Consider the following 24,300-nt stretch of genomic DNA (forward strand, 5'->3'; position numbering starts at 1 on the left):
AGAAATGGCCCTACTCCTTATGACTCACACTCCCATGGTCTCTCAAGCACCTCCTCATGACTCACAGACATCACCCTGATCTTTATCACTGAGGTTAGCTTCCAAAGACAGCAAGGTTTATGATTTCAGGCTTTGCTTTGTCCCCAGTGGATCCTCCATGAAGCACACAGCCATGTCAGCCCCAAGCCCTGCTGTCAGACCTTGAGGTTTTAACAGACCCAACCTCCTTTGCACCACAGCTGGCCAAGTGTTTGTTTATGCCCTTCATTCTTGTTTTCTCATGCATTTCCAATTTTTTCTTTCAGTAGCTTGCCCTCTGCTTTTTAGATAACTCTCCCCTTTAGCTCCCAGATCCTTCCAGATGACTGGGCTGAAGGGGAAGAAAGTAAACTCCTTCCTCTCTTACAAGAACAAGCACCAAATTGCAGTGGAGCAAATTTCTCTGGGACTTTATCTCCCACATCCCTGCTCTGGAGTATGGTACAAACCCAGCAGGTGTAAAAGCCAACAGGTCCCCTCTGTGGGACAGACACTGCAAGGGGAACTGTGAGTCTCATGACACTTTGCCAGCCACTCGAGATAAGTGTGTTTTTGGGAGGCAGTGTCCTTTCAGGGCAGAAGGTGAGCTTTTCCTTCCGTTCTGGAGCAGAGCTCAGCAGATGAGCACTGGGTGAGTGACGAGTGCAATAAAAGGGGTTTTCTGGTTTGATGGTGATGCAATACAGCAGAACCCTTCTGTGGCTTTCAGAAGGAAAATGTTCCATTGCCAACAGGTTTTACTAGAAACATGGAAAAAACACTAAAAGTAAAATAAATAATCACACACTTCTTGCCCAGGGAAAAACACCTCAGCACTGGAGACAGGCTTCTTATGTTTCCACTGTTCTGCAGCTTGTGACCAAAGTCCTTTTGTTGCCCTAACTAGAGGCAGGGACAACATGGAGTACATGGGGACTGGTCCATCTGGGGCATCTGCTCCCCCTTTCTTAACTCCTATTGCATTCTTCCTCTGTACCTTCTCCCAGGCTTCATGTCTTCTAAGGAGGATGTCCAGAACCTTGTCAGAGCAGATCAGTGCTTGGAGGAATCACAGATGGAAAAACCATGGTGTTATATAGTCAGAGTGAATGGGGAGCTCAGAGCTACTTATAGCAGGAAAACTTGCACAAAACACCAAGCTAATTGAAAATTAATGAGGATGATATTTGGTGGGGGAAAGGAGAGTGCCATGTCACGTGTTTTGCGCTAGATCTGCTGAGGTAAGGATAGGGAAGCTGAGAAATTTTCAGTTCCCTTCCCATCCAGTATTGACCTTGCACCACATGCTACTGCCCTGCGTGGGCGTGGCTGCAGCTCCCCATTCCCCTCAACGCCTTTGTTCTGCACCACCCCTGGAACTGCTGATGCCAGCAGCTTCTGCAGCCTGGGATCTCCAGGGCTGGCTGCCACGGGTCCCACAGGGACAGACTGGATCCTGTCTGCCTCCCTGGAGTGCAGCCTGACATCCAGCACAGCCCTCCCTGCATGGCTGTCACCATGCTTGTGAAGCCCTCACAGTATGGGCAGGAATTTTCTTATCTCTGATCTTGCCCACCTCATGTCCTGCAGAAGAAGCACCATTGCAATTCAGAGCTGTAAAGGTAAAAGTGACCCTGCTGTTGGGCTGCTGACCCGAGAAAGGACGATCCATGGCAGCAGAGATAAGCTTTGTGGGTGAAGGAGGGGGGACCAAGCAGGAGGGTGTGTGTGATGTGAGCTGCTTCCCCATGCTTTCCTTGCTGCACCCAGTGATATAAAAAAAAGCCAGTAATCCTTAAAAATTTGGTTTGCTAAAGCCAGGAGGCATTCCTCCTCCCTGCCAAGCCTGGAGGACAAAGGGATGCTGGCTGGAGACACAGATAGGGTGGACAGAGCTGCACTGCAGTACAGGCAAGATGCAAACAATTAACAATGACAAGGCAAATCAGGCTGCTGAGTGGCAGCTTACTGTAGGGAATGCACTGCATCTGAAGGCAGGAACTGCATCCATGTTGCACAACAGGTCAGCATTAGTAATCACACAGATTGACTTATGTCCCACAGAATAAATTGGTGTCAGTCTGTTGTAGTCAGAGAGGTCCCTTAATCATTATCCAAACGTCTCAAAATTCTATTTTATCATGCCTCTGGCCCCCATAATGTAAAAATTAAATGCCATCATTTCCTTCAACATCATTTTTGGTTTTCCAGGAGAAAACCAGTGGGTGACAGTTCAGAGACTCATTTTCTCTCTCTCTGATCACTGAGCTCCAGTCTGATAGCAAAAATTATATTTCTGGGAGATCAACCTCCCCTTGTGGTCCCTTTACCATGCTATAACAAAAAAAGAAAGACTCAAGGACAGGTAGGGTGTACGACCAGTATTTGCTAAGCTGCAAAAGCCAGAAGATCTCCATTTTCAGCACAATCCTGGTTCCTTGGAGCCTGAGATGTCTTAACAGGAACACACATTAGAGAGTACCTCTTGCTAGTGTTACTGACTGGAAGCATTGTGCCAACTGCCTCTGGACTTACAGGCTAAAGAATTTCATGTTCTTGCTCCTTCTGATCCCCTCTTCCTGCTCTGGGTCCTTCAGGTTGCTCAGAAATAACTTGCTCTATAGAAGTGGGTAGACAAACAATTGGCTCTGGGTTAAAGCAAGCAGTGAGAGCAAAACAGAGGGACAACAGAGGAAGTCTCCTTCTGTTAAGTTACTATTCAGTATCTGCAGCCCTGCATGGCCGCTTATGTGGAAAAGCTGGTGCTGGTTACTAAATTCTTTCTGTTTCATATTGTGATTCCATCGCAGTCATAAGTTTCTCATACTCAGGACTTTTCCTGTCTTTCACAGTGGTCTTTTCGGTGTTAGAGCACGTTTCCTCATGTAGGCACTTAACAGGGACTTCCACCTCAGTGTGCAGCAGGGCGACATCTGCAGTGCTGTGGCTGGGACAAGTGAGACATGAGTGAGAGGAATGACTAAAGCAGATGGCACTTCACTTACATCTTAGTCAGAGACAAGATCTACCTATAATCTGTGAAACAGCAAAATTCATGTTACTCTAGTGAGGGCCTGGGGGCTCCGAAAGACACTAGAAAGTGATGTTAAAAGAATTACACAAGAGAAGCACTGGTTAATACTGATACTATAAACTCTCATGGCATTATCATGGTATACTCTAAAGTTACCAGCAGATAGTCTAGCCTTTGGAAAGTAAATACCAGGAATAATTGGGAAAAATTACTATAGATGGCTAGGGTGTGTCTGTGTGTAGGAAAGCAATATGAAGGTGTTGAAGATTGAGATGAGGACAGAGCAGAAGATGTGTTTGTATAATCATATGCTAATAGGAACTCTGCAAAGTAATACTTGGCCAAACAGTAAGACATGTTTCTTATAGAGAAAGGAAAGTGTAAAGGAAACTTAAAGGAACAGCTGAGAATTTCTGTCCTTTGCTTTATTAAATAATGGAGAGAATTTGCCACAGAGAACAGGTTTCCCATGGCATGTGACAGGCAGAGTAAAGCACCCAGAGTGTCTTTCTGATTTTCTACCATATTAAAGAACAGTCTGGCTATCTCCTGTGACCACATGTTAAATCCTCATGTTGCTAACTAAATTGCCAAGGTGTTCAGATCCTCCCCCTGTAAGGCAAAGAAACCTTTGCTTTTTACTGAGCAAGAAGGCTTTTTAGGAGCAGATACCAGTACAGTGCCCTCAGTCTCAATGTCCCAAGTAGAAAATTGCACTCACAAAGCAACTTCATAGAGAGGTGCTGAAAAGAAAGAAAAAAAAAAAAAAAAGGAAAAAGAATTTTAAAAAAGAATCTAAGATACGCATCGCCTTGTTTGATGTGTCACAGAACAAAACCCAGCTTCCAGGCGTTCCCATGTTTAGGGAGGAACGCTCGCACAGACCTCTCCCTGGAAGGGATCAGTTGGGGATGGGAGTGACGGGGATGGGACTGTCCCGCCCGCACGCCCGCCCCGTCCCCTCCTCCCGGGGCTGTCCCCGCCGCCCGCCCCCGGCTGGGTTTGTCAGTGCTCACCCTCCTTCCTCCTGCGGCGGCACCACCAGCCCAGCCCCACGGCCAGCAGCGCGCCCAGCGCGGCGCCGCCCAGCGCGGCCGCCGGCCCGTACAGCAGCGGGGACGGAGCGACCCGCGGGGAACCTGCGAGGGGACAGCGCTGTCACTGCCTCCGGGGGACACGGGGCCGGCTCCGACGCACAGCCGGGAGCCGGCAGTCCCCCGCTACTTTGGACGGCCTTTAAATCCCAACCGAGAAGGGACCGAGGCTACTGAGCGGTCCAGCCACTTCCCGGCAGTCACAGAATGTCGGGATGGTTTAGTTTGGAAGGGATCTTAAAGCCCATCTTTTTCCACGCCCTGCCATGGGCAGGGACGCTTTCCACCAACCAGGTTGCTCCAAGCCCCATCCAACCCGGCCTTGGACACTTCGAGGGCTGGGGCGTCCCTGCATGGAAACAAACAGCAAACTTCAGGCTGCAAACGCCGCCACCAGCCGGTGGCGCAGCTCCTGCCCGGATGATGCCTGGTATTTGGCATGCCAGGGTTTTTTCCCTGCAGCCGTATCTGCCACAAGCACAGCAGCCAGATGTGGAGATGGTCTGGGATGATGTTTGCTGCCCTGCCCTTGCCCAGTGCAAATCTGGTGTTTGCCAGCATGAGACTCTACTCACCCGTGTCTGTGAAAGGCCCCACTGGAGCAGTATCCATCCTGGAGACCCGTGTCGTTGGGACTGGATCTGTCAGTGGAGAATGCTGGATGCATTGCAGCCCCACTGGGACCTGCCCTGACCATCGGGAAAATGGGGGTTCTCTGCTGACCTTCACTCACCTATTATCCTGTGTGTGTCTTGCCAGCAGGCCTGGGGCAGCATTTGGCACTCATGTCCCCTCCCTGACCATCGCCCCACAGGTTCCTGCCAGCCCTGGCTGATATGATGCATCATGCCTGGATACAGCATGGCCTGGGAATGCTTTGACTTTGTCCTGCTGGCACTTCCCTAGATTTCCGGAGGACACCTTCATTCCCTCTCTCCTATGGTGACTCCCTGGCTGGCCTGTGGGACTTTGCCATCAGCCACACCACAAACTCCCTGAGGTGTGGAGTCCTGTGCCAGGTCTCTTGCCCTAGGCAACGTCCCTCTGAAGCTCTGCAGCCTCAACAGTTCTGGTCACAGAGGCACACAGACAACATTTTCTTGTCCCCTCCCATCATCAGGCACATTCTCAAGAAGGGAGGGTGCCAGCCTCTGACCTTCCTCTCTGGGTAACAATCAAGACACAATTCATATTCTGCACAGGTGACTGATCTGGCTATGGAAGAGCCAACTGGCTGCCTGAGTCTTCTTCTGCCACAGAGATGAATAACCCCAGCCTGGGTACTCACGTGTCACTGTGTGCTCCATGTCACTGCTGTCACCCTGACCTGTGGTTGAGTGGTGTCCCCCCGTGGTTCCCACATTGCTCCACAAGGCCGCCGTTGTTGTGGGCAGATCTGCAAGGTGAGGGGGAGGGAGAGAGAGGCTTACATAGGGCTTTGGGCACCATGGTGGTGCTGCTGTGATAGAGAATTCCCCACAGCAGGGATAGGAGCAGGAGGAAGCAGCTCCCTCCCAGCTGACAGGAGGGGGATGCTGTAGCAGCAGCATTAGCCAGCACCTGCAGCACTGAGCCCTGTTCCTGTGCTGTTCCCTCCAATGTGTGACTGCTGGGAAAAACACCCCAGGGCTTCAGCCAAAGCTTCATGCCTGGGAGCTCAGCAGGCTCTGCCTCTTTCCCAGGCCACTGTGTGGTTCCTGTGCTTGCCTCTGCCATCAGGGGCTTCACAGCTCTGCTGGTCGAGTAACCAGCCAAGGAGAGCTGCAGGTTTTCCACCAATAAGGCACAGAATGGTTTAGATTGAAAAAGGCCTCTGAGGCTATTGAGTCCAAGCTGTCACGAACTGCAGAGCCTGGAGGCGTCAGAGCCTGGTGTGTGTGAAGTGCAATGTGTCTCCCTGAGGCACGCAGCTGGTGGTGGGGAGCAAAAGCCAGTTTGGTTTGTTCTGCCACTGAACTACCACTCACTTGTTCCTTGTTCCCAAAATAAAGCCCCGACTCCTTGTCTAAACTTGCTGAATTGCAGTGGGCAGCATTACAGAGCCAGGGAGAACTTCAAAAAACCCGCAGAGGAATCAACACATAAATGTTTGAAGTAGAAATGCTCTTTTGCATCAGAAAAGAGCAGTTCCTCAAAGAGGAGGAAATTGAATACAGGAAATAAAGAAGGACACAGGCTGGAGCCAGCGGGAAGGGACGTGTCATAGTGCTGAAGGCATTTAGCATTTCCCTCTTTCCGGGCAGGGAATTAGGATGCTGTTCCTTTGCCCTGCAGAGGGATGTTGTCCTGCCAGCTGTGGCTGCGGGCACTCACCCGTCACCCTCAGCTGCACGGCATCGCTGCGCTGCACGGCCCCGGCCCCAGCCCTGTTCTCTGCCTCGCAGAAGTACGTCCCGCTGTCCGAGGGCCGCAGGCTGGGCCACACCAGCTCAGCCCTGCTGCTCAGGAACACGGCTCTGCCCGCCGGGGAGCTCCGGAACCAGCGGTAGCTGATGGGAGGGGACCCGCTGGCCTCGCAGGTCAGCCTGGTGCTGGCCCCGGCCGGGACCGTCAGCCCCAGCTCTCCGGCTCTGATGATGGGCTTGGTGGCTGGCACTGCAAGACAAAGCAGAGGGGCCCAGGTCACGGAGCCCTGGCCGTGGTGGGGACAGTCCCTCTGCCACAGCAGTCCTTGCTCTTCCTCATGATGCCTTTCTAGGAGGAAGCTGCTCAGTTCTCACATGGCTTCCCTGCACAGGATGAGTTCAGGTCACCTGTGTGTTAATCCAGGTTACAACAGCTGTGTCACCATTGCTGCTGCCCTTTCACAAAGTCCTGTTCTCTGGAGTGGGTGGCCTCCTCGCAGAAAGACTTTTTTCTAGCACATATTGAGGATGCTTGGGAAGGGGAGAAGGCAGATTTGCCTCCCACCACACCCAGTTGCTTCAAGAACCACAGAGATATTGGCTGCGTGCACAGAACCAGACCTGGGTACTATCTCAGACATCATGGGTTCAACTGGCCCATCAATAGATCCAGCTTGGGCTCTACACTAACTGACTCCCTTTCCCAGTTTATTCCTACACCTCCACGTGTTGAGAAGGCTAACCAACACAGCACGGGGGGCAGATGCTTCAACCCCCAACCGAGACAGGCCAGACAGTGTGGTGTGAAAGCAAAGCTGGTCCCCTGGCTGCACAAGAGCAGGGCTTTATTGCTGGATTTACCTTTGACAACTTTGAGTGTAGTGGTCACCTCTCTCGTTATAAAGCTGTTATCTGTAGACCTCCAGACGACTTGACAGGTGTAGTGTCCACTGTCAGGCATTTCAAGGTTCTCAATGAGGAGTGAGGCATCCCCTGGGCCGTTCTTTGGGACGCTAACTCGGCCTCGGAATTTAGACAGGAAGATGTGGTCACCAGAATCATCCCTCTGGAAGATGGTAGAGGTGCTGGAGTCCTGCTCCAGACTCCAGCTGAGCCTTTGCTGTGTGAAACCTTCTGAAGGCACATAGGTACAGGGTAGAGTGGTGGATCCCATCCATGTGCCTGTGACCTGGTGGACACCAGACAGATCCAGGAGGGCTGCAGGGAACAGCAGTGGAAGGGAAGAAATCAGAATGCAGCAGAAGAGGGAAATGTCCTCTGGATGGATGTGACTCACTGGGCAGTAGATGCCAGCATGAGGCCAGGTCTCAGATGTGCTGTAGACCACAGCACTAAACCAGCCCACATCATAAAGTATGGGGAAGTCAACTTAAAGCTTTGACCTCATGTCTGTTTTTATTGTGTCACTCTCTGGGCACTTGCCAATTCCTAATTCTTTCTCGGTACAGAGAGGCTCCTTGTGGACAGGAGCATTTACGGATATTCCCTGCGGTACTGGACCTGAAACAGGAATGGTGGACCAAAATCTATCCTTTAGCTTTAGCCTTGGAAAACTTCAGCTCTGACCCAGATCAGCACCCTGCCAAGCATTCAGATAGGCACAGGAGAAGACTGGGCAGATTTTCTCCACACATTCTCCTGATTTCTTCAGCTGTCTGCCCATGGATCCCACATCTCCACTGGGAAGTGCCTCTTGTAAGTAGCAAATCACCTGAATTTCATTTGACTTGGCTTATCTCTCCCCACATCCCTTATTTTTTCTCCCCTTTTCCCTCCCCTGAAAGACACCGGTTATATTCAGCAGCTTTAACCCACAAGAAGTTGATTGAGAGGCAGATCCCAGTAATCTGGAAATCTGGGTTTTTTTCATGAAGAAATGGGGAATATATTTCAACCTAATTTTCTAAATGTCAGGAGCAATGCTGTGCTTTTGTTTTCAACTTGTTAGAGCACTTTTCTCCTATTTCCCAAAACTATCCTCTGCTGCTGCCAGCGTCATACGTGCCCTGAGAAAGGGTATATTCAGTCAGGGGCATAGAAACTGAAGCCAAGGTTCCAGTCCCAGCTTTCCTGATGCAACCAGAGAGTCTCTAGGTAGGAGAGACCAAGGGGAATCAAATGTGCCGGCACCTGGTCTCACAGCTCCTCTTCTTCCCAGGACCATGCTAATAGAACAATGAGGATGAGTTATTACATTTAGATTGCATATTCCAGCTTCACCAAGACTGTTCTGAGAGCTGGACACCACAGTGAGTCCTTGCCAAGTGTCCCAAAAAACTGTATTCTGCTCTTGCCTTGGGGCAGGGAAGCTGACTTGCCCCATACTGTCCCATTTGCTGCACTCTTGAAAGCACCTTGTTGTCTCTGATGCCAAAGGAGACTCATGAATTCTCAAGCTCTGAGGTTAATGCAATAAACTAAAGACTTTCTAATTGACTTGTCAATTAAAAAAAAATGCTATAATCCAAAAGATTTTCCCTACACTCTTAGTACTCTGATTTTTTTTCTTATACATTGGCGCATTTACTCACCGTTGCAGCTGATGAAAGTCATCACAAACACCACTATCCGCCCAACTTCTCCCATTCTCCCAGAAATTCAGGTCTGTCCTCCTTTCCCCAAGAGGCCCCCCACCCTCCTGGGACCAGACTGCAAGTGAAGAACACTTCCCTTTATTCTGTCCTTTGTCATCTAGGATCCTCTTTTTGAAAAATCACGAGTCCATTTCACTGCTGAGTTAGGTGAAGGGTTAAGGAGAGATAAAGGCTGTACAACTCTTTCCAGGCCCATTCCCTTGTCCCCATCCAATTCCCTTGATGCAGCCCAGGACCCAGCTGCCCTTCTGAGCTGCAAGTGCCCATTGCCAGGTCATGTTGAGCACCATAGACTCTCTCAGCTCACATTTCTGCTGCAATAGTCCAGTTCATGGGCAAAAGTCATGCTCTGAAAGCACACGCTGTGTTTGCCAAAGAGGTGACTTCTGAGAGGCAGACTTCTGAAGGGATATTCTGAGTGTGCTTTGTAGGATATCTTTCAAAGTACTTCTAAGAATTATCTAGGTGTGAACCACAGGATTGATCTATGCTTACTAATTATTACGAGAACGAGAAGGACTTACAGAAAGGTAGGAAACGTATAAAAACAAATCTACTGACCTAGTGAATTCTGTTATAGGCATTTAATAGTCAGTAGAGCAGCTTTTTTGGATTTATTCTATAGCCATGCCTTAGCATATGGTTCTAACAGCTGCACCAGGAAAACAGTATCTTTGAGCAGGAGGCAGATGTGTGCGAGGGACAGAGAGCTGTTTTCTATACTGGAGCTGAGAGAGAAAGGTAAATGGGATGGCTTTGCCACACGCTTGTCCCATCACAACAAGTACATGTCTTCTTGGGCTGCAACAATCCCCTTGCAGCTGAAACCATCTCTGTAAGTGCCGCTCCATGTCAGTGACAGCTTATTCCCTCTCTGCTGGGGTAATGAGAGCTGGAGATTATCATCATTTTCCCAGAGTCAGTAAGCTAATGAGAACTGCGTGGATCTCATTTCAGTCCCAGGTGGAAGCACGCCCACCCGTAGGGCCCTTGTGGACTGCGATTGCAAGCTCCACCCTGCTGATCACTGTGATGGATCTTGTCTGGAGCAAAAAGCTAAATGTTGTGCTGCAAGACCTGGAGGAAGAAATTCATCCAGGGCTCCAGGCCGAGAACCACCACCAGCTGCTATCCTTCTGAGGAAGAGGGTGGGGGCAGCTGCACCTGTTCTTGCAAAGCATATCTATGTGAGACATCAAAACTTGATTTCTGCTGTCTTTTCTTCTTGACATCTTTGCTGCAGCTGCCAGTGGGGTACCAGTGCACGCTGCCTGTATCCATCTGCCCATGCTGCCCCTGAGAAGATTTTAGCAATGTTTGAGTCTTGCCTGAAATCAAGCAAGCAAACAAAAAAAGCACCTTTTTTTGTTTGTTTGCTTGGTTTTAGCAACTAAAATTGCTGGCTTTGTCACTCAAAGAGGGAAATGTGTCCACTTTCATAGAGATGATTAAACCCCAACCTTTTCCTCACCCTGATCCATGACTGGCAGTAGAGCCTTGTCCCAAACAAACAGTCTCCTGCACCAAACAGTTTAAGAGAAGTTGGGTTTTGGGGAACATGCCCTGGAAGAAGTTGAAAACTCAAGCTAAAACTGCTGATAGGATTATTTTTTGAACCGGACATGCAAGACTTCCTGAAGCTTTAATTATACAGGACAAAAAAAAGGACTATTTAACTTAAGCAGACATGAATAGCTGTAGTTCCCCAAATGTGATATACATCTTTCTCTCCCTGGATACAGACATAGCTCCCTGAGTCACATAGTCAGCCCATTTCTTCCTTACTTAAAGGACTCCTTGTAATTTTGAATCTGAACGCAAGAAGAAAAAGCCTTCAATGTCTCAGACATGGTGGCTAGCTACCTGGTTTATTAAAATGCAGTATTTTATTCCGGTGTCTCTGCTCTGGGTTGAACTTGCTGCTCTCTCCCACACAGTGCTGCAGGTGAGCCGGCGCTCTGCAGCCTGACCCCCCATGTACCCACCTTCCTCCCACACACAGGACACTCTTTCCAGTGTCATTTCTTCAAGTACCACAGCTCAGGCACTCTTTGTTCTGCCATTTCTGCTACTCATCTTGGGCTAACTACAGGTGACACAGTAAAGCCCCCATGTCCCCAAACCTGAGCTCAGATGGTCACTCAGACCCTGTTCACAGGGACCAGCTCTGCTGAGTCTGCATCTTCTATTCGTGTTCTGAAAAAAAAAATTGCCAGTGGCCAGAGCAGTTTTCTACCATTTTTCTGGTGATAAATAAGATCCTCAGTGTTCAAGGAGATGAAATTCAGTACCCAGCTATGAGCAAATAACCAAAAAGTAGATAACCGAAGAAGAAAGGTCTCAAAGTGGTTTTTTTTTTCAACCATATGCACTCAGAAAAGAAGCAATTTTTACTTGAAACTTTCTCGTTTGGTCCAACCATAGCTAACTCACACATCTGGCTCAACCGAGTGTATTTTACTAAGTAGTCTTTGGATGTCCCACAGGAGCTGATTGTGTGATCTTCCCCCCCTGCCATTCACACCACAGTTGTGTCACATCAGATAATCATAGAGTCAGTCATCAAAACATAACCTTGTTCCACTTAAAGAAACAGAAAATAGTGTAAATTAGCATTTCCCCTTAAAGCTTGTGTGACAGAAACATGATGTACAAGTGTTCTCTCTGCAAAAACTCACTTCCCTTCCTTGGAATTCCCAGGTCAACGGCATTAGTTCTGGGTTGCTATTAGCTTGGCCAGATCCTTGTAAACAGCTCCTGATTCCAAGAAAGTGACCCATATGTATGGTGTTTTCTGAGTTTTCGTTTCTTTCCTGGTGCTGCAGGTGGGCTGGACACCCCCAGCCATCAGAACAATGGAGATGTCCATTTACCTGCAGTTACCACAGGCACCAGCTGCCGGTGCTCTCTGGAGTCTCAGCACTATCTGATGCTGGCTTTTTTCGGGCCACCCAGCTCCTCCTCCCAGTGCTCTGCAGAGGCTGGCTGGGCTCTGGGTTTGGTAAACAAAACTGCAGCTCTGGGATGATGTGCTGTTACTTTGGCTCCTCCTCTGGCCTGCTACTGCACAGGCTGCGCAGCAGCTGCCCTTCTTCTGCCCAGGTACAGCCCAGAGCAAGTCAGGACCTGGACCTCGTCCGGCTGTCCCACAGTGAATGCAGACACAAAACACGTGGAGACCATAATTCATGCATTTATTTTCCGTTTCATGAGCTGGCCTTACAACAGCCCTGGTGCTGGCTGTCCAGCCAGGATAACACTACTGTTTAACCACATTGCTAGGGCTGCATTGCCTGTGGCTCTGCAGTGCAGCTGGAATTGAGTGATTTTGGGGCAAGCTGTGGGATTCCTGGCAGCCATTACCCATGGGGTTTCAGCAGTGAGAGCTCAGACCAAGGCCACTCTGCCCCTCAGTGGGATGCTCTTTGTCTCTGCATCTCTGCCTTCTCTGAGTGATCCCTTCTCTCCCTTGGCTGGAGCTCTGGCCACATCATGACCCCTCAGATGAAGAGCACTGCAGGCCCTTTCAGGTGGCCAGAGTCATATTCCCCCTTCAGTGGCCACAGCAGTCAGGCTGAGCTCAGATGGATGGGCTGTGCACCAGCAGCTGCCACATTTCCTTCCCGCTTCCTCTGAACTCACCCACACAGTAACACACACTCACACCTATTTTCTCCACATCTGCAATAAGCTGCATGGACATGTTGGCAGTTTTCTCTCTGACAGCACCAGCAGCTGCCATGTATTCCCTTTTCATTCAGAAATCAAAATATCCCAGCCCTTGATTTTTAGTACATTCTTAACAAAGAGAAATAAAACTTGTAGCACAGGAGAAAGTATAGAGTCACTGATCAGTGCCTGGAAAGTGTGCCCGGTAGTCTGTACATTCTGATGAACTTTTAAATCATTAATTACTCTAATTTCCCATTAGACCTCTGGCTCTCAGCCCCAGGTGAGCAGCACTGTGTTCCACATTTATTTCTTTGTTGCATACAAAGAAGTACTTTTCCTTGCTCTTTGACAGTGCTACCAGACAATTATCACTAATTTCTGCATCCTTTTCAGAGAAGCTGTAAACAAATAGGCCCTTCATCTTCTCAGCCCTGACCCCCATGGGCACACGTTGCTCATTTTTTTCTTCTCTTTTTTCCAAGAGACTGTTTTCACAGATGGGGATTTTATTTTATTTTCAATAATTACTCTTTACAATCTTTCTCAGTAACTTTCCTTGCTCTGCTAAACCCAAGATGAGGCCAACGTGCATACATAAGGTAGCAACATTCCATGGGCTTTACAGTACCACAATCACATTTTTTGACTGCAATATCTTTCCATTAGCACCTCTCACACTCCCTTTGAATTCTGTTGAGTTTTGAACTCATGCTCAGAGACCTGCAGATGCAGAGCTGTTCTGAGTGTGAGCAGCACAGCTGGGGGCCCATTAATCCTGTGCCTGAGTTACCAATGTCTTGCTTATCCCTCGCGTCACTCCCTCCGTTTTACACCTGTCTGCATGGCTTTTAATGGGACACAAGATTGCTCTGCTAGTTATAAAAAGGTTCTTCCATAACTCTGCATGATAGATTTACTCAGGGCAGTAGAAATTATTCATAACTTACCCTTCAGGCCTTTTTAAGCTGGGAGGAAAGTACTTCTTGAGTATCTAGTGAGGGGCTGTGAGTGGCCTGCTGGCATTCCAAAATGAGCCAGTCGTGCAGAAATGCACACAGCAAAACAAGTGAGGCACATGTAAGCAATCCTATCACAAACTTGTAGAAAAGTATCTCATTTCTTTCAAATCTCCATCATGCATTTAAAGAGAGAACAGAATGCAAGCACAGAAAGAGTGTACCTGGTTGCAGTATCGGGAGCACCCAGAGCTGTAGCCAGTGTGCCTAAACCTCGCTGCAGCGCTGCGTAAGGGGATCAAGGGTAGGACAAGGACTGCATGGGATATTCCTGTTTCTCCTAGGGTGGCAGGTTCCTGAGTTTCTCTTGGCTTTAATCTGTGTTTCAGTGTTTCTATAAGATCTCTCTCGTATTAAATCTGTGCAGCATCATGTGGGCAGGAGAAGAACCATCAATCCCCAAGCCAGCTGCATCCTGCCCTGCTCACTAACAGGGATGGAGATGCTGAGCAGCCCTCAGTACTGGTTCTCCTCCCACCACACAAAGGCTGGAAACACCGGTCCTTTTGGCCATATAAAGCAGTAAGTTCAGTACAGCGCTCCTAGCCTGGGACATGCGTGCTGCAGCATTCCAAAGGCTTTCTTGGACAGAGGTGGTGAAAGGGAATCAAGGAAAACAGAGTCAGAAGTTCTGTACAGTAGTCTGTAACCGAAGTTCCTGATGAGGTATGCATTTTCACTGCAGGGATTGTGAAGGGAGAGCAACCACTGCTTGTACGACCTAATTGTCAGGGGCAAAACTGAAAAGAAGTATTCATTTTGTCTGTACCACTCCTCAGGACTGGTATCTGCAGAGCATTGTTGGTTCTCAGGAAGTATCCCCTATTTCATACTCGGATTCCTGGGGGTTTGCAACGCAGTCAGACACATTCTTATTTACTTCTTCAGAGGTTTTGTTTTCCCTGAGCTCTGTCACATAGTGGTTTTCAGTGGATGAGATGGGTTCCTCATAGTGACCTGTGCTTGACAAAGCTGCCGCTCTCACGTTATGGCTGAAATCAAAAAGCAAGAAGAGTAGCAACTAAAGAGAGTAAACAAAGCACCTCCAACCGTCAGGATTTTGACCAGTGTTGTGGTCTGACTCAAACCCACGTAAACTGGACTAATCCTTGGGCCACTGGACTATGGCAATATTCTGAAGGAGAGAGTTTTGTCCTTTGCTTTCTGGTGGCAGAAAAACCTTGGGCATGGTAGCAGCATCGCTTCCAACCCTGAGAAAGTTTCCAGGGAGAGGCAGCAAAGGGTGAGCAAGCAATGGAAGGATTACCACCATTTCTTGCTCTGGCACAATCAGATAATTGCTGAAGAGAAATAAATACCTATAAAAATGAATATTTATAACAACTATTGGAGGAAGGGTAAATTGAGAACTGAAAGCAGCCCACATCCACCATCTGGCTTATGGTATCTAATGTTTTTAAAATGAAGATAGATCCTCTATGGAGAAATATCAGCGCAGCATTTGTCCCATTGCTCAGGGTTCAACTGTTAAACTGCTGTCTTACACACTGCTGGGGAAGCCTAGCACTGAGATGCTGGCACATCCCACTGTAACACTCAAGTCAGCAGCACCTTCTACCTAGACAAGTGGTTCTCCTTGTATGTTTTGACCAGATTATCGGGCTTTTCAGTAAAACTTCCACAGGTTACAAGTAGATCAGGATGTGAAACCTGAGTTTAGAAATAGCTATAACCTCCTGCCACAGCTATGGTTAGAAGAAGAAAATTCAGCCAGGGATGTTTTGAGGAAAAATCAGAGTATAATAAGCGGTCTCTAGAAGGGGAGTTCCTTTCCTTTGCATTTGGAAAAAACACTGGGAATTTAGCCTTGGAAAAACACAGAGAATTTAACCTTGGCAATTATCTTCAGTAGCCCTCCCTGGGCTTAGGTGTCAATAAGCAGCCCTTGCTCACTTCTACAATTCTGATATTGCCATGATAAAGATCTTTCTTCCCACATTCTGTGTTGCTGTGGAAAGCCCACAAGCCCTCCTACAACGTGCTGTTGAGCTAACGGTGAACCTGTTCACCCAGACTGCTTCAGGGGCTTTCGTTATGACAGCTAATAGCAGTGCTTTTTCTTTCTGCTCAGATACAGCCCCCCCAGACTCATCAGTGTGCCAGATAAAGGGTCATACTTACAATTTTACATCATAGACTTGAGCTGGAAAAGAAAAATCAGAATTTGTGTCAATAATTTGCATTTGCATTTACATTCTTAAAAAAAGAATTTCTTTGTTTATCTTCGTGGTTTAAGAACATGACCTCTGAAGACAGAACTAAAAAAACATCCTTGAATATCATGTCAGGTGAGTGATGTCTCAATTCTCCAGGATTCAGTCCAAGAAAATAAAGACAACCCAGCTATCACACAGCTGGGTCAAAATAAGCAGCCTGATGTCAAAGATAAAGTTGAGGTTAGAAACCAGAAGTCCACAGCTTCCCTATTGATTAGAAGTTCAAAAACAGAACAGTTTTGAAAGTGGCTATTCTGGATTCCTTTTAAGAAAAGAAATGATAGAGATAAGAAAAATGGCAAAAGAAATATCTACCAATTTTATTATTAATTGGTAGCATGGAGTCATAGGAAGATCATTAGAGAAACCAAGGAGAGACTGAACTCCGTGGCATCTCAAACCCCAAAGCACACTCATGTGGTCTCTGTGCACAGCCAAGCACAGCTGGTGAGGAGGGGGCTCCAAGGTACATTTGGCCAAGGGCATTTCTGGTGGCAGTGCACGAGAGACAGAGGCATTCAGTGAATGGATCCAGTGGCTAAAGACCAGAGAGGAAACAAATTCATGTGGAATAGGGAGAATTGACAATGACCTCTTCCCTCTGGGTGCCAACTACGGGAACTACTGAGAAGCAACTGATGCCAAAGACACTTCCTAGTAGCAGGACAGGATGAGCCCTCTGCCAGAGACTTTAAGGATTTGGAATGATGAGCCTGGCCAAGCAGGCAAGTCTGAACCCTGGGATGCCTGTGAGAAGCAGTGAAAAACAACCATCCCAAGTCTCAGTGGCAGAGCAAGCCGCAGACCTTGGGATGGGCTGCAGGGCAGGGATTGAGCTGCCCCGTGCAGGGATGGGAGGGTACAGCTCAGGAGCACCAGGGCCACTGCTACCCCAACCCCACAGCGGGTGCCTGGATGACCCTCCTGACTGCAAGGACTTCTCTTCTCTTTGCATCTCTCTCCATCTGTGTCAATCCAGGCATGTCATCTGCTGCCTGCATGATGCAGGTGCCAGAGCTGCAGCTGGTGGCGGCAAGCACTGCTCCAGGCCCCAAAACCCATCAAGGGTAAAACCATGCTGTGCATGCAGAAAACATTCACGTTTTCCAGAACATTCTACTCACCGTCCTTGGGCTTTCTCATGCACATGATGAGAGAGATGACAAGGAAAACCACAGCACCACACACCACAGCAATCAGGATGACCAGGTACAGGGACAAGCCAGTCCTTTGGAAATCTAAAGCAATACAACAGAGGACTTTCAGACAGGGAGCCCTCCTGGGTGACAGCAGCAGCAGGTACATGACATTCACCATGTTCCCAAGGACAGCAACAGCCAGGCCTGCCTGAGCACATGGGACTGTGCCCCTGCAGAGCTGTGTCCCCACAGACCCTGGTCCTGTGGCTCTGAGTGGGTGTGGTGTGACCCAGCACTGTGTACACCTCACCAAGAGACCACAGCTGTACAGACAATGTCCATCTCACGCTGAGGTGACTAGAGATGTGAGCTGGGCAGGGTAAGTGCACTGCACATCATGAAAACAAGCTTTCCCTTCAAGGGTGCTGCTCAGTTCTGTCTGGAAGCTGTCTAAATCTGTCATAATGCTGCAGGGCTGGAGGATATGTAGATCTACATGAGACGCACATTGAGGCCTTTCTGCTGTTTCAGCTTTGACCGCCCAAGATAAAAATGGACTGACAGCTCAGGAACACAGCAACACTTCTTTGTGCCTCCTATATCAACTTTTTTTTTTATTATTCTTCTATAAAAACATCCAGAGCCTTTTAAAGAGTCACCAGGAATTACCTGTGTCCTTTGAGAACAGCTGTTAATGCAATTTGCAGGTAAAAAGGCAGAATACTAGTTTTGAGGCTGAAGTTCCTGACTACAGAGCATCTGGTTTAGGTCCTTAATCTTCTTCTTCGCTTGGTTTTGCTCTTACTTACCATGAATTGTTTCATTCTTCCCTGGATATCCCACATCACTCTCAGAAGTTGTCGCTCTTATGGGCAGATCTGCAACACAAACAGGAGTGAAGTCTAAGAGTGCATTTCCAGCCCTCATTTTATCACCAGGATATCTGGGATTAGAGCTGTAGGATCAGAAGAGAATGCCTCCATCCCCTTTACAAGGCAGTAAAAATAGGCAAACTGCAGGAATGAGCACTATGTATATACTATACTATAGAGTAGTACCACGTAGTCACTGGATGGATACTATATATAGTGTATATGCACACACACCAGATACCTGTGTGTACTTGTATGTCTGTACACACAAACCTGCAGTAGGGGTGGGGCTCCATGGAGTCCAGAAGATTCCTGAGGTACCTCCAGACACCAGCTCTGTTTGAGTTTTTTCTGCAAGAATAACGTCAACATCGGTCCTCAGCTTGCAGTGACCAACACCAGCTTCCACAATCCCCATGTGGTTGCTGGGGTACCATAAATCCAAAAGAAAGATAAGCCAACCAAAGAAAGTTTCCACAAGCAGACCTGCTCTAGTCCAGGCCTAAATTCTCACATCCCACAAAACAAACAGGAAATCACAAACCCTCCCTCAAAAGTGCTGTTCCTTGGTCAAGTGCACGTTTTCGGTTGGGTCAGAGGAAGCTTTTCCGTCCCTTGTGTCTGCCACTGGAGACACCAGATCTGCCTCCCCTCAGCAGCTTCCATTCAGGATCAGAAAACAAGCAAAAAAAACCTTTTCAAAAAGAACCAAACCCAGGACATCCTGTCCCATATGCTCTGCAACTTAGGAAATGGCATTTTCAGCAATCCTAAGGCATGGACAATCTGTCCTACAAAGACAGCTTATTAGCCCTCTGTGGATTGGAGACTGAGGGAAGGAAGAAACATCTGAGTTGAAAACAGGGCTGAAGATCAATACTGACAAGACTCTGTTCCCCAGCAATATAACCACTGCCAAGAACTGGTGTCACACAGCCCCAACACCCCCTGCTTGCCATCAGCTGTCACCCTGACCTGTGGTTGAGTGGTGTCCCCGCATGGTTCCCACATTGCTCCACAAGGCCGCCGTTGTTGTGGGCAGATCTGCAAGGTGAGGGGGAGGGAGAGAGAGGCTTACATAGGGCTTTGGGCACCATGGTGATGCTGCTGTGATAGAGAATTCCCCACAGCAGGGATAGGAGCAGGAGGAAGCAGCTCCCTCCCAGCTGACAGGAGGGGGATGCTGTAGCAGCAGCATTAGCCAGCACCTGCAGCACTGAGCCCTGTTCCTGTGCTGTTCCCTCCAATGTGTGACTGCTGGGAAAAACACCCCAGGGCTTCAGCCAAAGCTTCATGCCTGGGGGCTCAGCAGGCTCTGCCTCTTTCCCAGGCCACTGTGTGGTTCCTGTGCTTGCCTCTGCCATCAGGGGCTTCACAGCTCTGCTGGTGGAGTAACCAGCCAAGATGAGCTGCAGGTTTTCCACCAATAAGGCACAGAATGGTTTAGATTGAAAAAGGCCTCTGAGGCTATTGAGTCCAAGCTGTCACGCACTGCAGAGCCTGGAGGCGTCAGAGCCTGGTGTGTGTGAAGTGCAATGTGTCTCCCTGAGGCACGCAGCTGGTGGTGGGGAGCAAAAGCCAGTTTGGTTTGTTCTGCCACTGAACTACCGCTCACTTGTTCCTTGTTCCCAAAATAAAGCCCCGACTCCTTGTCTAAACTTGCTGAATTGCAGTGGGCAGCATTACAGAGCCAGGGAGAACTTCAAAAAACCCGCAGAGGAATCAACACATAAATGTTTGAAGTAGAAATGCTCTTTTGCATCAGAAAAGAGCAGTTCCTCAAAGAGGAGGAAATTGAATACAGGAAATAAAGAAGGACACAGGCTGGAGCCAGCGGGAAGGGACGTGTCATAGTGCTGAAGGCATTTAGCATTTCCCTCTTTCCGGGCAGGGAATTAGGATGCTGTTCCTTTGCCCTGCAGAGGGATGTTGTCCTGCCAGCTGTGGCTGCGGGCACTCACCCGTCACCCTCAGCTGCACGGCATCGCTGCGCTGCACGGCCCCGGCCCCAGCCCTGTTCTCTGCCTCGCAGAAGTACGTCCCGCTGTCCGAGGGCCGCAGGCTGGGCCACACCAGCTCAGCCCTGCTGCTCAGGAACACGGCTCTGCCCGCCGGGGAGCTCCGGAACCAGCGGTAGCTGATGGGAGGGGACCCGCTGGCCTCGCAGGTCAGCCTGGTGCTGGCCCCGGCCGGGACCGTCAGCCCCAGCTCTCCGGCTCTGATGATGGGCTTGGTGGCTGGCACTGCAAGACAAAGCAGAGGGGCCCAGGTCACGGAGCCCTGGCTGTGGTGGGGACAGTCCCTGCGCAGTTCTCACTCTTGGTGTCAGTGCCTCACCAAGAGGAAGCAGCTCGGCTTTTGCATCATTTCCCTGCAACAGGATGAGTTTAGCTGTGCTACACATGGTGTCCTGCGGTCTCTGTGCCTCTGTGAACCCCCCACACTGGGCAGAGGGAGGACAAGCACATGCTGGTGGAATTTAGTCAAAGAGCAGCCATGCACTATCCCTGGGATAGTGCATTCCCCATTTCTGCATGCTCCGGCGAAACACTGAGCCATTGGGTACAGACAGAGCCGGGGATGAATGGATACTTGCGGAGACACAGGTCCTCCCCGAGCAGCAGGGTGCTCTGTCCCGGGCAGAATTATTAAATATCTCTGATTTATTTGCTGCTTCTCGCTGGAGGCTGACACTGATCAGCAAAATGCTTCTGCATGGAAACACGCAGTCACTGACTACCTGCTCTAATTCCCAAAAGCCTTCCTGAGCCAAGCCTTTCCATCCTGAACAGCCTCCTTCTTGCATTTACCTTTAACAACCTCCAGTTTGGTGGTGATCTCCTTTGCTATCAGGCTGTTGTTGCTGTCTCTCCAGGTCACCTGGCAGGTGTAGGTTCCTCTGTCAGAGATCTCCAGGTCCAGGATGAGGAAGGACACATTTCCTGGGGCATCCTTTGGGACGCTGATTCTGTCTCTGTACTCAGACAGAAGAATGTGGTCACCGGAGACATCCCTTCGAAAGATGGTGCCTGAGCCCTTCTCATGTACTACAGTCCAGGTGAGGGTTTGCTGCACAAGGTCCTCCACAGGCACATAGGCACAAGGCAGAGTGATAGAGTCCTTCCAGACACCTTTGATCTCACTGGGGCCACTCAGGTCCAGAAAAGCTGCAGGAAGAAAGGATGAAAATTAAGCCAGAGAGCAGCCAGGGTGAAGGCAATGCCCAGGTGGTGAAGCCATTGCAAAGAGAACCCACCAGATGAGAAACACAAGCAGTCAAGTGGGGAGCATGAGGGTTGGGCTGCTCAGGGGGTGGGTTAACCTAAAATCAGTGTGGCATGGGGCAGATGGGTGCCACCAGAGGCACCGACCCCCACCTCCTCCCAAGCCCAGCACTCCTGCTCTGCCTGCTGCTTTCCTGCCACCAGCAGCACTGAGTAGAGCACAGGATCAGAGTTACTGGATAACTTAGGCCTGAAGGAAGGAGTTGGTTCTAAAGTCCAACTTGCAGCTCCCTGGTCTCAGCCAGTGTCTGCTCCTGACATCACCCTTGGGGCTTCTGAGGAACAGCAAAGACCTCCCTCCTCCTCTGCCTGTTTGTTTTTCTGAAACACACCACTCTCTCAGCCTAAGCCAAACATGAGAAACTTAAAACACTGGGTAAAAAAAACTAAAACTGTTTTTCCTGTAAAAATGAGGACCATTGCCTTTTGTCCCGGTAGGTTTATCTTGCTCTGAGGACTGGATCTAAGCTCTTCCCAAAACAGAGCTCCCCCTGCCAAGCACATGCAGACACCACAGGGCAGGGGCCCGTGCCCAGCCCAGACTCACCGCTGCAGTGGAGAAGGGAACTCACGATCACGGCTGCTTGCAGCACTGTTCCCATCCTTCCCGGGGGCACAGCTGCTCCCTCTCCAGCCAGACTGACCCACGTTCCCCAAGGTGGGGTAAAGCAGGAACACTTCCCTGCCTGGGCTCACTGTCACTGAGCGTCCAGGTCAACAGCTGGTGGTTTTTCCTTCCTCTTTATCAGAAAACAAGTGTCTCAGTGACCACTGTCAGAGGCGTGGGCAGAGCGGAAACCCTAAGGAAGGGTGCGAAGAGGAAAGTTTAAAAAATACTTCTACGCTATTTTGTATTTTCAGCTGAGTATATTTTTTCCCCTTCTGTTTTTTCCCCCCTTTATTTCTTTTGATTCATAGGCAACAATTTCTTCTTCTTCTTTTCTCCCTTGTGTTGCTCGCTGACAAATAAGCTTTAACACACAATTACACACACGCAGGTCTGAGATAGAACTCTTAAGGAGTTGAACCATCTAGTTCCTCACAATTCACTTTCTCACTAGCTTCTGTGACACCCACAACTATGCTTTAAGTTAAGGTCCATGAAACCCCTTAAATCTTTACATTACCAGTGCAAGACAGACTATTGTTGTAGGCCTCTTCCAACTGAAATATTCTATATCGCTCTACCACATTTAAGAGAGGAAGAATTCAGGTATACAAATCTAAAGCAAAAAATTTCCTGAGAGCGGCAGACATCCAGGCCACCAATCCCACTGCATCTTACAGCAGGATTCCTTCTTCTCACAGAGCAATTTAGCTGCTTGGTTTAATTGATTAATTGCTTTCAATTACAAGCCCTAATTGGACCCATACATGCCTCCAGTGCCCTCAAACTACTTGGGAAACAGGTGAACATGGAGACACCCAGAGAGAAAAAGAGGAACTTGTCAAAGTAGAAGTCTTTGAGACCATGAAATCATGGTTTCTTAACTGTAATTATATATTACTATTCATTAAATGTTACAGTTAATCTCTATAATTCAGTAATTGAGCACTATCCCTGTCTAAGAGAAGTATCTTTTTTCTACTGAAATATCCCTTTCCAGGGATGTTACTGCCTTTTGCTGTTTTCTACAGCTCTCAATTTTTCCAGTGAAAGAATCTCTTCTTCGTTCCATTCAGCTGAACTGAAATGAGCCTTTGCTGTTGTTACACCCAAATTCAACATCCTGTCCTCAAACACAAGTAATCAGACTAATTCAATGCCGCCAGCCAAATCCCAGTCCCTGTTCTGGACACAGCCCTGCTGTAGTGATAGTGAGACATGGTTTGGGTCTGCAGTGGCACAGTGGGATCCTCCCTCGTGGCCCTGTATTCCTTCATCAGCAATTTCCCATGAGATGCCACTCCAGCCTGCAGCCACTGGGATAGGAAGAAGCAGGAAAAGCTGCTGTGGGCTACAGTGTTCATGTACTTCTTGGTTCAAGGAAGGAACAGACCATGTTAAAGTCAAATAATTGGAACTCTGCAAGGAGCAGAGCTTGCTGGAGGAGGGTAGGAGCCTACATTGTCTTGAACTAAGTCAAAGACTATGGTTTGGCTGGGGTAGAATTAATTGTCTTCACAGTGGCTAATATGGGGTTATGTATTGCAATTTGTGCTGAGCACAAGGTTGCCAATATAGAAATGCTTTGGTCATTGCTGATCAGTGTTTACCTAGGGCCAAGGCCTTTTCTGCTTTTTGTACTGCCACGCTGGTGAGGGGGCCAGGGGTACATGGCAGATGGGAAGGGGACACTGCCAGGACAGGTGACCCCAACTGACCATACCACATGATATCATGCTCAGTATGTAAAGCTGGGGGGAAAAAGGAGGGGGGACATAGGGGGTGATGGTGTTTGTGTTCCCAATTCACTATTACATGTGATGGGGCTCTGCTCTCCTGGAGGTGGCTGAACACCTGTCTGCCCTAGGGAAGCAGTGAATGAATCGTTTGTTTTTCCTTGCTTGTGTGCCAGCTTTTGCTTCCACTATTAATCTGTTTCAACCCAAGAGTTTTCCAGCTTTTACCTTTCCAAATCTCTTTACAATTCCACTTATGGGAGAGTGAGCAAGTGCCTGTGTGGGGCTTGATTGCTGGCTGGGGTGAAAACACAACAGGAATGTATCACTAGCAGGATCTGGACCAACCAGGAAGCTAAAACTCAAACTGTGTGACTAAAAAAGATGCGTGGATATTTATTCACATATTTACATTTACCCTGTTAGCTGGGGGAACAGTGGCAGGAAAAGTCTTGTCCTTTATACAGTGCAGCACCTGGCACCTGTACCTAAGGTGACTGTGGCAGCAACCGCTTATTTCTGCTTTGAGCATCTGTGATACCATAATACTGCTTTTCAAAACAAGAACCTTGTTTTAGGAGACAACAAAACATTCTGAGCATGGATGGATGAGATGGCATCACACAGCCCA

At 48.7% G+C, this 24,300-nt stretch overlaps 2 protein-coding genes across 5 annotated transcripts; both read right to left on the bottom strand.

Moving 5' to 3' along the window:
- Positions 1 to 560: 560 nt before the first annotated feature.
- On the bottom strand, positions 561 to 9,152 carry LOC136288988 (V-set and immunoglobulin domain-containing protein 4-like). 3 transcript variants are annotated; one of them, XR_010720686.1, is made up of 9 exons: positions 9,044 to 9,152; positions 7,353 to 7,709; positions 6,460 to 6,741; positions 5,435 to 5,542; positions 4,722 to 4,787; positions 4,069 to 4,191; positions 3,774 to 3,795; positions 2,554 to 2,965; positions 561 to 1,077 (listed from the first exon to the last, which is right to left on the bottom strand). XR_010720686.1 is itself a non-coding variant. In XM_066182451.1 (8 exons), exons 1-8 carry the CDS (start codon positions 9,096 to 9,098, stop codon positions 2,791 to 2,793), a joined length of 1,188 nt encoding a protein of 395 aa, XP_066038548.1. In that variant the 5' UTR covers positions 9,099 to 9,152; the 3' UTR covers positions 2,346 to 2,790. The 3 variants fall into 3 exon arrangements, 2 of the variants coding, with proteins under 2 accessions (XP_066038548.1, XP_066038549.1); XM_066182451.1 differs by lacking the exon at positions 561 to 1,077 and having other exon boundaries at positions 2,346 to 2,965; XM_066182452.1 differs by lacking the exons at positions 561 to 1,077; positions 2,554 to 2,965 and adding an exon at positions 3,186 to 3,664.
- Positions 9,153 to 12,737: 3,585 nt separating this feature from the next.
- LOC136288668 (V-set and immunoglobulin domain-containing protein 4-like) lies at positions 12,738 to 22,595 on the bottom strand. Of its 2 annotated transcripts, XM_066182123.1 has the most exons (10): positions 22,454 to 22,595; positions 21,874 to 22,126; positions 20,853 to 21,209; positions 20,004 to 20,285; positions 19,018 to 19,086; positions 18,316 to 18,393; positions 17,980 to 18,048; positions 17,156 to 17,269; positions 15,937 to 15,958; positions 12,738 to 14,786 (listed from the first exon to the last, which is right to left on the bottom strand). In XM_066182123.1, exons 2-10 carry the CDS (start codon positions 21,926 to 21,928, stop codon positions 14,603 to 14,605), a joined length of 1,230 nt encoding a protein of 409 aa, XP_066038220.1. In that variant the 5' UTR covers positions 21,929 to 22,126; positions 22,454 to 22,595; the 3' UTR covers positions 12,738 to 14,602. The 2 variants fall into 2 exon arrangements, with proteins under 2 accessions (XP_066038220.1, XP_066038221.1); XM_066182124.1 differs by lacking the exon at positions 18,316 to 18,393.
- Between the last annotated feature and the right edge of the window lie 1,705 nt (positions 22,596 to 24,300).

The sequence above is a fragment of the Chamaea fasciata genome, unplaced genomic scaffold, assembly GCF_029207755.1.
Source record: "Chamaea fasciata isolate MVZ Bird 193981 ecotype frontalis unplaced genomic scaffold, bChaFas1.0.hap1 SCAF_4, whole genome shotgun sequence".
NCBI lineage: Eukaryota > Metazoa > Chordata > Aves > Passeriformes > Sylviidae > Chamaea > Chamaea fasciata.

Bases quoted from the DNA above. Each gene is read 5' to 3' on its own strand.
- LOC136288668 (XM_066182123.1), bottom strand. From the start codon at position 21,928: ATGGGAACAGTGCTGCAAGCAGCCGTGATCGTGAGTTCCCTTCTCCAC. The intron at 21,210-21,873 runs GTGAGTCTGGGC...TTCTTCCTGCAG, and splicing joins TTCCCTTCTCCACTGCAGCG to CTTTTCTGGACCTGAGTGGC. The intron at 18,394-19,017 runs GTCAGGGTGACA...TTATTCTTGCAG, and splicing joins GGGACACCACTCAACCACAG to AAAAAACTCAAACAGAGCTG.
- LOC136288988 (XM_066182451.1), bottom strand. From the start codon at position 9,098: ATGGGAGAAGTTGGGCGGATAGTGGTGTTTGTGATGACTTTCATCAGC. The intron at 4,788-5,434 runs GTGAGTACCCAG...CTCCACTGACAG, and splicing joins CATGGAGCACACAGTGACAC to ATCCAGTCCCAACGACACGG. The intron at 4,192-4,721 runs GTGAGTAGAGTC...GTCCCCTCGCAG, and splicing joins GGGGCCTTTCACAGACACGG to GTTCCCCGCGGGTCGCTCCG.